The sequence below is a fragment of the Lygodium microphyllum genome, chromosome 5, assembly GCF_053477565.2.
Source record: "Lygodium microphyllum isolate KBCC chromosome 5, Lygodium_microphyllum_v1.1.10, whole genome shotgun sequence".
NCBI lineage: Eukaryota > Viridiplantae > Streptophyta > Polypodiopsida > Schizaeales > Lygodiaceae > Lygodium > Lygodium microphyllum.
In genome coordinates, this window is record NC_141139.1 from 76424375 (window position 1) to 76438909 (window position 14535).

The 14535-nt window shown below is 39.6% G+C and overlaps 1 protein-coding gene across 2 annotated transcripts in view; it reads right to left on the reverse strand.

The window, feature by feature from the left end:
- LOC148036010 (maltose excess protein 1-like, chloroplastic) overlaps positions 1-14535 on the reverse strand; it is an 87516-nt gene that overhangs the window by 7032 nt on the left and 65949 nt on the right. For both annotated transcript variants that reach the window (XR_015690885.1, XM_087678011.1), the window contains exons 3-4: positions 13578-13868; positions 13271-13360 (exon numbers count right to left, since the gene is read on the reverse strand). Coding sequence is in view for 1 of the 2 variants with exons in the window: in XM_087678011.1 (XP_087534137.1) it covers positions 13271-13360; positions 13578-13868 (381 nt within the window). In the remaining variant the exon portion in view is untranslated. The remainder of the gene's footprint in view (positions 1-13270; positions 13361-13577; positions 13869-14535) is intronic.

A 14535-nucleotide genomic window follows, 5' to 3' on the forward strand; every position in this document is an offset into this window, starting at 1 on the left:
TTGGGGATCTCACCCTCCCGCTTCCCTAAATTGGTCAATGCACTGTGCTAGCTAGGGCTTCATCCACTTTTCCTCAGAGAGTTAAACCTCCATAGAGGATGAAAACTCAAAGTCTGCGCCAAAAGGCTGAAAACACAGACCAATATCACACAATGAGCCTCAAACCTCCATGTCTTTGGTGGACTGGAGATGAGGTGAGCAGGAAGAGTTGGATACACTGATGACAACTCCCGGAATGTGTCATACCCAGGACAGATCCCAAAATGCAGCAGACAATCTCTAACGATCTCTAAGAACTGGTGACAGCAAAGTGTCAACCCAAATTGCTGAAAGTCTATCTGGTCCAATGGTGACGTCAGCTAATCATGACAGCAGCTAGTGACTGGGTAGCAGTAAGGCAGCTTGCCAAGCTGGAAAACACAGGGTCCAGCAATGTCAGAGATGAGCTAGTGGTAAAAACACAGCTGTTCAACTGATGCCGACAGCTGGAGAAGAGACATCAACTGTCAGATGGCCTGAAACAGCTGAAAATGCAGCTTGTTATGGTTGGAATAGTTGTTGGATCGTCCTTGACTGATGGCAACAGTTCATGTGCTGAAAATGCAAGCTGGAAGAGTGGCTGGAAAGGTCACCTGGCTCGTAGAAGGATGGAGTCAACAAGGACAGCACTCTGAGACCTCCACAAACTCAAGTATCTGTCGGGAGAGGTGTAGACACTCTCCGTGTTTCCTCTTTTCTACTGTTTTTTCAGTATACCTTTATGTAAATACTAACTCGTGCTATTGTCTTTTACAAAGATCAATTTGGGCAAGCTTGGATAGGTGCTCATTTCTTTCTCTCTCCCGTGTACTCACACACTCTCTCTTTTTTCCTCTCTGCATTATCCCTTTTCTACTATCTTTACAATAGGATTTGATGCTAGTTCTAACTTAAGGAACAATTGTTGTTGCAACACTTAACACAAGGTAGAGCAAAGATTTTGTAGCTCAATTTACAGGTAAATCTGCCATATGCATTTGACATACTGCCAAATATAAGCCATTTAATTTACTTAATCCACATTTTGTGCTTTTGGAGCTGGTTTAAAGACGCTTAATTATGGGTGTAATTAAACTGTATTTTGAGTGGCTCAAACCCTTCTCTCAAGCGCATAAGGATTGTGCCCAAGACAGGATTAGTGTTAGTCTCTACCCTCTTTACAATAATTGAAAGACCCCACCCCAAAGCAACTAGGGTATCCATCCAAGGGTGCACATCAGCTGCTCATGAACCTACCAAGACTACAAAAGCAATCAACATGTTCTTTCAAATAGCCCTATTGAAAGTCCTAATATTTTCCTTTTCTTTTCTTTTCTTCTAATGGCTTTTAATGACAACCATGGAGAAAACAAAACATACTCCATAAACAAGGTAAGGTAGGTTGAAAAAGTATATGATGATGAAAATTGTGAGAGTAATGGGTGCAGGTAATGGGTAACAATGAAGTAATGGTAGAGGTATGTGTTGCATGCTTCCAATATACTCTACCATAGGAGACTACCATGTGAAAGTCACAAATATGGTGGATCCAAGGTTATCCACTCTTTGAGAAAGTTAGAGGGAAGCATGCATAGATGCAAGTAGTTCTCATCCTTGGCTGGGCACCTACAATATAGGTTTTCCCCTTATCCAAAGTGCTCCATTAACAAGGCAAGGGATAATCTAAGGCATTATGCTTAAATAAAATGCTTATACAAAGTGCAATGACAATGCCCTCATAGGAAAATTGTTTCACTTACCCAAGTGCCATTTTACAAGTATAATCATCAATGCATACACAGATAATGATACAAAGAGCATATGTAAATGGAGTAAAGGAGACCAAATTCCTATAAATACCAAGAGAGAAACCATCTCCCTACCACCACCAAATGGTGAAAGGGAAAGCTATCTGACCCCCTCTCCCCATCATGCCAATATCAATGGGGAAGAGTGTCACAACTCTATAGAAACAGAATTTGTATCCTTTTTCATTAATTTGTCCATATAATGATTTATTAAATTTGTTTCCTTTGCACTAATTAGATATAAAGAAAAGTGCATTGGAGCTGGCCACTGATGAGTGGTCACAGGTTATGGTGGACCCACACGGTGGGTTAGAGAAAAGATAGTTCACACTTCCACCTATATGGCCCGATTGGGCGCCTGTGACCAGAACTCACGCATATCAGGGTTAGACTCACACACAGAAAGGATTGATGCCTTGAAGTGTGGGCTAGATCCACTAGAACTGACGGTTACAATCAACAAGATGGCATGATCATGAAATGCTTGTACAATGTGCATGTGTGGGCTGAAAGCTTAAAATGCACATTTCTTTGCATAGGAAAGTCACATGAAGATTCTGATACCGTTTTTGCGATGTACACAGATAAAGCTTTCATATGACACCCATATTGGGGGGTCCCTAGATTTTAGGAGGTCCCTAAATTTTAGGAGCCTCGAATTAGCCTAAAAATGCTAGTCCTAAAAAATAGGGATGTCATTCTAAAAATAGTAAATTCTATACTCTGACTGTGCTTACTAAATTTGGTTGTTTCTATTCTTGACAGTATTCAGCCCACAAAGAAAGGCCATAGAGAAGAGACAATTTGTCCCACCACTTGTCACATGTCATGACATGTGGCTGAACACTTGTCTTGTGCTACTCCACTTTCCCCTTTTGTACTAGCTCTTCCCTCTCCTATAAATAAGAGCTCGTTTTTCTTCATTCAGCATCATTTTTCTTTGCTGTAAACTCATGTACAACACCCACAGATAGCCAAAAGCTGGCCCCATCCATCCCCATCATCATCCCCCACTTCTCCATTATCAAATTCCTCCATATTCCCTCTTCTATCACTGCTGTTTTACAGGACAGCAAGCCTGTAAATTCATTACAGCACCTCCTTCTCGAGCTCTTTCTTCCATTTTAGCAACAAGAAGCAAGCCCTATCCATGTACTGCTGATCAACGACGGAGAAAGGCTGATTTCTCCTCTTTTCTTCTCTCATATTGTAAAGAAATCGGTTCTTATCATTGCATAATAGATAATGCATGTGTGTTTGTACATCTTTGCATGATCTTGTGAGAGTGAGAATTACTTCTCCTCACTCTCAGGTTGATTGTAACTGAGCTCTTCCCTAAGGGACTTGGGTTGAGCAGAAATACATTCCTTCGGGAGGGGGTTGCCCATCTTCAACCCTCAATCTTGTCTCCATTACTTTTACATTTTCATGGTTGTAATTTTATGAGTAATTTTCATTTTCAGCTTTAAGTGTTCATTCTCTTTTATATTAAATCTCGAAAACAAGCGAATTTCATAATTATTAAGCATACTACGTTGTTCGGGGCGTTACAGTGGTATCAAAGCTTTGGCTCGGTCCTCACCTCAACACTGGTAGTGCTTACAATTATAAGTTTATTTGTTTTCAGCCCTTGCATTGAGTGCTTGAGCATATTTTTCTTAAGAGTCTCAATGGATCAGTCGAGTGCTATCCTTCAAGCCATTCAAAGTCTTAGAGAGGAGAATCAGCAAATCCGTGAGCAACTTCTCAAACTAGAAAAAGTTGAGAATCCCAAAGAATTCAAGGAAAGAAGCCCATCTGCTTCAAGGAGACAAATCCATACCAATGAAAGGAGCCGATCAAGAAGTCCAACTACTTCTAAGAGGCAGTCCCATTCTGCTTCAAGACAAAGAAAGAGATCGCGTCGAAGCTCATCCTCTTCTTCGAAGTCATCCGGCGCCTACTCTGATGGACCCTCTTCGAGTGACGAAGAGTCACATCCTTCTCGTGAAAGACCTCATCATCGTCAAAGGCGTCGACATTCTTCACCCTCATCTCCATCTTCATCCCCATCAAGCACTTCATCATCTTCAACCTCAAGATCCGGGCATGGACGAAGGCATAAGAAGAAGAAGAAGACTAAGTCACTATCTCAACTTGAAAAGAAGATCAAGTTCAGTATGTATGATGATTCTTGAAATCCTAATCTTCTTCTGAAGTTTATTCGTCAATTTCAAATTTTGTATGGTCGTGACAAGTATAAATAAAAAGAAAAGATTAAGTTTACAACTTTACATTTGACCGACTTAGCCTATACTTGGTGGACGGGGTTGGAATATGATCATGCTGCCCCAAAATCATGGCGGTCCTTTGTTCGCATGATACAAAGCCAATTTCTTCTTGTTCATTTCAAAAGAGATGTAAAAATGGTATGGGATCGGCTTTGGCAAAGGAAAAATGAGTCACTTGGTGACTATACCAAGAGATTTTGGGAGCTACTTTTGAAGGTCCAATATTTCAAGAAGATCAGCAGTTCGGAAAAGCTTAGGAAGTTTCAAGGAGGTTTGCATTTTAAACTTCGTACTGCTCTTAATCATTATCATTGTTCTAGTCTCAGGGAACTCATTGACCATGCTGAGACATGGGAAATGGAGCACAATGGCAACAAATCATTCCAAAAGAATGATAAGAAGAGAGTAGCTGATGATGAGGAGTATTCAGCCCCAAATGAAGGACAAAAACAGCGGCAAAAGCAGCCATCAAATCAAAAGAAGATGAAGCCCTATGCACCTCCTAATGCTCCTCAATTTCGCTCCAATCTATACCCACAAGCAAAGCAACTTTCCGAAGAAGAAAAGCAGCGCTTCATGAAAGAAGGGAAGTGCTTTAAATGTGGACAAACAGGCCACATAGCGAAGCAATGTCCAAACAAAGGACAAAGTAAGGTTTCTGACAACAAGTCTAAGTCGCCAGTGAAAATCAATGCTATCAATGATGTAGTTGCAAACACAACTCACACTCCAGAGATGCGCAAATTATTAAAAGCTTGGGGACAGTTGCAAGGTAAGCAAGCACTATTCTTGATAGATCTTGGGGCGAATGAATGTCATTTCCTTGCAATTAGCTAGAGAGCTTGGATTAAAGAATGAAGAGATGGACACTCCGGCAGAAGTTCGCCAAGCTTTAAATGCCGATGAAGGTGACACAGTGAAGACTGTGACACCCTACATTGGCAAGCTCAAGTTTCAAATTCAAAGCTACAGTGACAAAGATACCTTCTGTATCGGAGACCTTGATGGTTGCGATGTGATTCTTGGCATGCCCTGGAATCATAGAGTAGATTCAACCATCTTCTCTCAGAAAAAGAAGGTAAACTCACCAACAAAGGCAAGAAGTACGAGATCCAAGCTGGAGTTTCTGGAGACACCATACCTATGGTAAGCCATATGCAAGTCTCTAGAGCAATTAAGGATTGTGTTCAATGTTGTTTGCTTTATGTCACTGATGTAAAAGATAATATGAATGCTGAAAATCAAGAGCGACTTCAGCTCTTGGAAAAGTATAAAGATTGTTTTTCGGAAGATCTTCCTTATCAGCTTTCCCCAGAAAGGCCAGAAGACCATCATATTGATATTATTCCGGGCAGTTCTCCTTCTAATATAGCACCATACCGTGTGAGCCGTCCTCAACAAGAAGAAATCACAAAGCAAGTCGAAGACCTACTCAACCGTGGGCTAATTAGGCCAAGTAGCTCACCATTTTGTTCACCGGTTCTTCTTGTTCAAAAGAAAGATGGCACATTCAGGATGTGCATTGATTATCGAGCCCTCAACAAAATCACTGTGAAGAATTGGTTTCCTATTCCCAGAATTGACGACATTTTGGATCGTCTAGGAGGCTCAAAGGTTTTCAGCCGCATTGATCTAAAGAGTGGTTATCATCAAATTAGGGTAATACCACAAGATGTACACAAAACTGCTTTCTGCACTTCATACGGTCTTTATGAATTCTTGGTGGTTCCTTTTGGATTAACCAATGCACCAGCCACCTTTAATCGAATGATGGAGCGCATCTTTAGAGAGCATCGACAATATGTCGGTACTTTCTTTGATGATATTCTTGTCTTTAGCAAGAATGAAGAGGAGCATCATCAGCACTTGGAGATTGTTCTACAATTACTTCAACAAAATCAACTCTTGGTAAATGGTAAAAAGAGTGAATTTTTCATGCATAAAATAAATTACCTTAGGCATGTCATCTCTTCTGAAGGGATTCAGATGGATCCTGAAAAGATCAAGATAATCCAAGAATGGCCTCATCTTCATGATGTACATGAGGTGCAATCGTTTCTTGGCTTATGCTCTTATTACCGCCGCTTCATCAAGCATTTTGCACATATGGCTTCTCCACTTCATGACCTTACAAAGAAGAAGACCTCTTTCCAATGGAAGGAAAAAGAAAAGGCAGCCTTCACAAGGCTGAAAACAACTCTTACTTCTAGACCTGTTCTTATCATTCCAGATTTGGTAAAACCATTTTGGTGGAAGCAGATGCTTGCGGTGATTGTATTGGTGCAGTGCTAAATCAAGAAGGCCATGCCGTATTGATGCAGTGCTAAATCAAGAAGGCCATGCTTGCGGTGATTGTATTGGTGCAGTGCTAAATCAAGAAAGCCATGCCGTAGCCTTTGAAAGCCGCCGTCTAAATGATGTGGAGAAAAGGTATGACATTTATGAAAAGGAGCTCTTAGCAGTAGTTCATGCTTTGAAGATATGAAAACATTATCTTTTAGGCAATGAATTCCTTATTAAAACTGATCATCAGAGCTTGAAGTATTTCAAGACTCAAAAGCATTTGCAAGAGAAACATGCAAGATGGGAAAATTTATTGTCTATGTTTCATTTTCAAATTATGTACACTCCAGGGAAACAAAATGTAGTTGCTGATGCACTTTCTAGAGTGCCTCGCATTGCAACTATTACAATGGCTCATCATGAAGATTTTCAAACGATGAAGAATACTTATGATGAAGATACTGATTTTGCAACAATTTGGTCAAATTTACAGCAAGGAGGTTCTCATCCAGATTATTCCATCAAAGACGGTTACCTTCTCATGAACAATCGCCTTTGTGTCACTCTTCCTGTTCGACAAAAGGTGCTTAATGAAAGTCATGAACCCCCTTATGCAAGGCATAGAGGGAGGATAGCCACTCTAAGTGCAATTGAGCGCTACTTTTATTGGCCAACATTACGAAGAGATACACATAACTTCATTGAGGCTTGTCTAGTATGCCAAGGCAGAAGACTCCAGGATTGTTGCAACCTCTTCGAGTGCCCAAAGATCCATGGGAATCTATCACAATGGATTTTATCTCAGGTATTCCAAGAACACCTCAAGGTCATGATATCATTTGAGTCATAATTGATCGATTCAGCAAGCAATCACATTTTATTCCATGTCATAAAACATTGAAATCCGCATAAGCTGCAAGACTTTTCATTCAACATATCTTCAGATTACATGGTATGTCTTCTGAGATCATTTCAGATAGAGACTCCAAATTCATAAGTAACTTTTGCCGTGCTTTATTTGAGAATTTGGGAACCACTTTAAAGTTCTCCTCAGCTTTTCATCCTCAAACTGACGGCCAAACAGAGGCGATGAATCTCACTCTTTTGGATATGTTGAAAGCTTATGTTAGTGAACATAAGTCACAATGGGAGAAATATCTTCCATTATTGGAGTTTGCTTACAACAATACAGTGCACTCATCCACAGGAAAAACTCCAAATGAAATAGTACAGGGTAAAGTGATTCCTCCTCCAATTATTCGCACTAAAGATAAGATTTTTGCTACTAATGAGTTTGCTTTAGATTTAAAAACAGCAATGGATCAAGTTCGAGCCACTATCAAAGTTACCCAAGAGCGACAAAAGAAACAAGCAGATAAACGAAGAAGACCTTTGGCTTTTGAAAAATGTCAATATGTCTTGCTAAAGTTTAATAAAAGCAGGCTCAAACAAGGTTTCGGTCAAAATTCGTCTTTTCCAAAGCTCTCCAGTAGATACTTTGGACCCTTCAAAGTGATTGAGAAAATAAATGAAGTTTCTTATCAACTTGAGTTTCCTGCTCATTGGAAAATACACAATGCTTTTCATGTAAGTTTGCTAAAACCTTACATAGGACCAGAACCAAAGGAACCCATTACTGAAGATCCCCCAGAAGTTGAAGAAACAGAGCAACTCTTGGAACCTGAACAAATTTTGTTTCACAAGGATCGAACCACGAGAAGTGGCCTTGTGACACGAAAATTCTTACTAAAATTCAAGGATCTACCCACAACAGATATACAGTGGGTAGATGAAAAATTCATGAAGGATTACCCAGACATTCTTCAGCCATATCAAGAAGCTTTTCAACAGAGGACAGCTGAATAAAAGCCAGAGGGCTGTCACAACTCTATAGAAACAGAATTTGTATCCTTTTTCATTAATTTGTCTATATAATGATTTATTAAATTTGTTTCCTTTGCACTAATTAGATATAAAGAAAAGTGCATTGGAGCTGGCCACTGATGAGTGGTCACAGGTTATGGTGGACACACGCGGTGGGTTAGAGAAAAGATAGTTCACACTTCCACCTATATGGCCCGATTGAGCGCCTGTGACCAAGACTCACACATATCAGGGTTAGACTCACACACATAAAGGATTGATGCCTTGAAGTGTGGGCTAGATCCGCTAGAACTGACGGTTACAATCAACAAGATGGCATGATTATGAAATGCTTGTACAATGTGTATGTGTAGGCTGAAAGCTTGAAATGCACATTTCTTTGCATAGGAAAGTCACGTGAAGATTCTGATACCGTTTTTGCGATATACACGGATAAAGCTTTCATATGACACCCATATTGGGGGGTCCCTAAATTTTAGGAGGTCCCTAAATTTTAGGAGCCTCAAATTAGCCTAAAAATGCTAGTCCTAAAAAATAGGAATGTCATTCTAAAAATAGTAAATTCTGTACTCTGACTGTGCTTACTAAATTTGGTTGTTTCTATTCTTGACAATATTCAGCCCAAAAAGGAAGGCCATAGAGAAGAGACAAGTGTCAAGACACTTTGTCCCACCACTTGTCACATCTCATGACATGTGGCTGGACACTTGTCTTGTGCTACTCCACTTTCCCCTTTTGTACTAGCTCTTCCCTCTCCTATAAATAAGAGCTCGTTTTTCTTCATTCAGCATCATTTTTCTTTGCTGTGAACTCATGTACAACACCCACAGATAGCCAAAAACTGGCCCCATCCATCCCCATCATCATCCCCCACTTCTCCATTATCAAATTCCTCCATATTCCCTCTTCTATCACTGCTGTTCATCATTTTTCTTTGCTGTGAACTCATGTACAACACCCACAGATAGCCAAAAACTGGCCCCATCCATCCCCATCATCATCCCCCACTTCTCCATTATCAAATTCCTCCATATTCCCTCTTCTATCACTGCTGTTTTACAGGACAGCAAGCCTGTAAATTCATTACAGCACCTCCTTCTCGAGCTCTTTCTTCCATTTTAGCAACAAGAAGCAAGCCCTATCCATGTACTGCTGATCAACAATGGGGAAAGGCTGATTTCTCCTCTTTTCTTCTCTCATATTGTAAAGAAATCAGTTCTTATCATTGCATAATAGATAATGCATGTGTGTTTGTACATCTTTGCATGATCTTGTGAGAGTGAGAATTACTTCTCCTCACTCTCAGGTTGATTGTAACTGAGCTCTTCCCTAAGGGACTTGGATTGAGCAGAAATACATTCCTTCGGGGGGGGGGGGGGGGGGTTTGTTTTGCCCATCTTCAACCCTCAATCTTGTCTCCATTACTTTTATATTTTCATGGTTGTAATTTTGTGAGTAATTTTCATTTTCAGCTTTAAGTGTTCATTCTCTTTTATATTAAATCTCGAAAACAAGTGAATTTCATAATTGTTAAGCATATTACGTTGTTCGGGGCGTTTACAAGGAGGAAGCACCAACACTGATCCGAGAAAGAAGGTAGTGAAGGACTAAGCACTTGACAAATTTGGTCAAGATGCTAATGAAGTTATCTAAAAAAGGCACAAACTCTAGTTCAATGGTACCCAACTCTACTTGCTCTCTAGGCAAACGATAATGCACTCCAAGGTACTTTGTCTTCAAGCTAATGATGAGATTACCACTAAGTGATATCATACTCTAGTTATCACAATACATCACTGTCTGTTGTAATGGAATAAGGAAACTGAAGCTCTACCAACAACCTCCTCAAGTAGATAGCCTCTATGGTACTATCATATAGAACTCCATACTCCGCCTCGGTAGAAGATGCAGCAATTGTATCCTATTTATGGCTTGACCAAACTAATCAGAGCTGAGCTTAGGCAAAACATGTTGCCACCATGGTAATGCCAGGTTACTGGGTCTCCAACCTAATCAGGATCAATGTATCCCTATAAGGTTAGTGACTAGTCCTTTGCCAATATCTTAAACACATGTAAGTGGCAAATTCAATGTTAATTTTTTTGTGCCTTAACTAACTGAATGCAAAAATAGAACTCGCTAAGTTTGGCCTGGTGCAAATTAACCATAAGAGCTTTCCTACTACCAATCAATAGGTATGCTCATTGAAAGATATGTATCAAATCCTTCAAAAGCTTCACAATGAAATCTAAGGGAGTCACACTCCCGGCCGTGTTTCATGTGCACAATTTTGATCCAATAACTGAAGTCCATATATTTGCCAAGATACAAAGATCTAATCCTCTATACTCATTGAAAGGATGTGTATGGAATCCTTCAAAAGCTTCATAGTAGTGAAATCTTAGGGAGTCGCTCCTAGATGTGTCTCATGTGCACAATCTTGCTCAAATAACTAAAGTCCATACTTTTGCCAAGATACAAAGATATCATCCCATGTTGGACAACCTCCATGCCCAAAAAATAAGATAATTGACCAAGATCTATCATCTCAAATACTAAGTAGAGTTGTGACTTAAGACCTTCTATAGAACCAGTATTAAGTCTATAATCAATAGAATCTACATAATTGACCCATGCTCAGAAAATAAGATAATTGACCAAGATCTATCATCTCAAATACAGAGTAGCGTTGTGCCTTAAGATCTGCTATAGAAGCAGTACCAAGCCTGTCATGAATAGAATCTACATAGTTGAGCCCCTCCAATATCATTTTTATGTATCAGTTATAGGATCATAAGGGGTAGAATGGAAACCTTGAGATCTAAGAAATCATCCATCCTATGAAACCACAAATGCGGTGCTCACTTCAGCCCACAAAGGCCTTTCTGCAAATGAAAGACCTTATCCTTACAATCTGGAAGAGTAAACAAGAGGAGCTGCTCCACATAGACCTCACCCAAATTACCATTTAGAAAGGCACTTCTGAAGTTCATCTAATAGATAGGCCAACCATGATGAGAGTTGGCCATCTCATGGGCTACCTATTGATACCCTTTCTCCCTTGGCATGGGCTTACTAGCTATACTAACTATCACTCATGACAATTAAGACAGTTTGGTACAGCTGGCACAATTAGGGCTAGGGTTTCATAGGGCACTTAGTGCAACACTTCTAGGGCTTTCTGTAAACAGCTATTTTGTGCATTTTAGCACATCAAGTGTATAGACATGTTTAAAACTCCTATCGAATGCTTGTCATATAATACATGAGATCTCTATGATCCAAATAAATGGAAGCATTTTTGGCATTATATTTACATGATGCATTTGCATATTGCTTGTGTACAAGAGCACAATCAGCATGCTTTGGCTTGTTAGTCAGGGTTCTTTGACAATTATGGTATCTTTGATACCGTTTCTAAACAAAATATTCGTGATGGGCTGTTCTTGTAAGGCATGAACTACAACATGACATTGCATGACTCCTTGGGCAGATGGTTGTCGTTCAATGTCATTTATAAGGTTGAAGTTTTGAATTGCAAGAGTCTATACTTCTCAGCTCTCTAGAGAGCGCTGTATGTGACATGATTTGCAGAAGTGTTGAAGAGGCATAATTGGGTGGAAAAGATAGTTGAACTAAATGCTCTGAAGCTATGGCACCATGTTTGTCCTAGTGATCCAGGCTACACATTTAACCATAATGCTTTCAAACACGTCTAGTATGCTTGGATCATCTATTGCATGTTGGTCAGCATGATGAATTCATGTGCTAACTTTGGATAACCACACTCAGCTGCTTTTGGATCATGCTCCTTTGGAAGTTGGATCTCTTTTTCTGCTATGTCAAGTTCAATTGCTTGGCTCTATTCCTCTCATTAGTAGGGAGAATCTTCAAGTCCCACAATGAGCAAAAGGCATACGCTTCCACTAGTGGGAAAGAGTATAGGTGGTTTAACATGATAGCTTTTCCACCTCTCTCCAAGCTTGACAGGTTCCCACATACGTGCCCAAATGTCACATTTTGTGAATTTCAACAACTTTCATGGACATTCACCTTGTCTGTAAGGCCTTACTTAGTAAAAGAGGGCTTCTGTTAGCTTTGTTCCATCTGCAAGTTGCACCATGAAACTATATTACTAAGTTTTGGAATGCAAGGCTTTGAAGAAATTTTGGTTAAAAGCTAGAGCCTTTATATGTAAAGTTTATTGGACTGAAGCTCTGTGGAAGAAGTTCACGTCAGGGGGTTGTTCTCATCTTGATGGTGATGTTCAACATACTTATTCTTTCCTTGAAGCCCTAGAAGTATGGAAACACATGCCTTTGAGAACAAAACTTAGTGAGGTTAGTTGCCTAAGATAGTTATTCATCTTAAGTGGTGTATAGATAATGAAGTTGGTTTAAACTTATGGTCAAACAGTTGTAGACCCCACATCTCCTTAGGCATTGCCCTGCCACTACAATATTTGTGGATAGGCTCTCTTAGCAATGTTAGCCAAATTTCCTGCATAAATATTTGAGAAATTTTTCTTGCTATGTGGCAAATTTTCATCTCAACTGTGCTCCAAATCTTTTGATTGGATCAAATTTTGAGCTTTGTGGACAATGGCAGATTTTCATCTCGATTGCCATACTCCAAATTTTCTAATTGGATCAAATTCCGTGCTTTTTGGACAATTGGGCTCAAAAGGACAATCCATTTTTGGAAGTTCCATCAACCAGTCCTACAGCTATTTTCAATGAACACTACAGTCTACAACAATCTTTAGATAACAGCTGCCATGTGGGTGACATAGACACTTCTCATATGGATGTGTTTCACCAATGTTTTTTGTTTTTTTCTAAATAGACTTAGTCATGAATACTATTCTCCTTGTAAATTAATGAGACAGTTAACAGAGGTTTCGCTTAAAAAAGTGTCTCTCTCTCACTATACACACATGCCCACATGCATACACATCAAAGTCACTAGGCATGTAGCATGATATAACTTTGGAGCTAAAATACCTACCAAAATGACCATCAAGGTTGCCAGAACCAGAAAGAGAGTCCCTGGCAAAATGCTTGAAGGCACATAAGGCTCAAACGTGGTCCACATAACCTGAAAATCAACAAAACACACTTAGTGCACCAAATGATGCTCTGTGTCCATCTACAAAGAAATACTTGTAGAGTCATGAGTTTGCACAAAACTGGCGGCATCTCCTTATACGCAAACTCGTTTTTGTCTGAAACCAATGTCATCAATCAACTCATATTGCAATTAATGAAGTGCAAAATGCATTTAGTTGAATAATCTCAAAAACTTCAATCAGTACCTGTGGGAGTACAGAAACACCACCAATGCTGATTATTTCTTGCCAGGCTCTCCAAACACCAGCATTCAACATGCTGTAATAATTCAGAAAATTAACGGCAAAGCCTGCTAATACAGCCACAGCTGTGGCTGTGAAAACTGGCCTGGGCATTGCCCCTGCAATGGCAAGTTGAACCAACACAATAAATGTTGATAAAACACCAACAGCTTGCACAATTGTAGCACCCCTTTCCTTCTTTCCAGCAAAATAAGAAAGAAGGGACAAGTTTCCCAGTAATCCTGTGAGCAAACCCTAAAAGCAGAAACGCAAAAAAATGAACTGGTGAGATGCATGCTGCAGTAAACATCTCTTAGAAACATACAGTTTACTATGAAAACATGTCCAACACAAATTACTATGAAAACATGTCCAACACAAACAACAAATACCTTCATACAAGCTGATGTATACTTGAACAATTAGATTTCATGATTTTGAGATCTGAGAACCCTAGGAAAAAAAAAAGAGATGAAGCTTCAGAACAAAAATAAAAAACACTGAAACAACGAGGTGTGCTAACTATGAGCGGCCAACTGAAGTGTCACATGGGACGCTGTGGGAGACACCAACTTCAGCATCATTAAGGTTTCCCAGATTGGACAACCAGTTGAGTTGTTTTCTCAGTTACTCTTTTGCAATGGTGATTTGCCATTCTGATCCTAACAAGCTTGGCATGTTACGCATATAGGAACACTGTCATTTTATGGGGATAAAAATGCACAATTCACATATGCACAAAACCTTTGAAGAAAGTGCCCTTTGCTCTTTTGATGAATTAGAAATGTATACAAGTATCCATCCATGATGATCAAGCTTCTCATCAAAACTAGAGCTGTGATTGTATCCAAATGTATCCATGTCTTGTCTGCTATGGTCACTACAATTGTAGATTTCTTTTTTGCACAACTTCCATAATGCA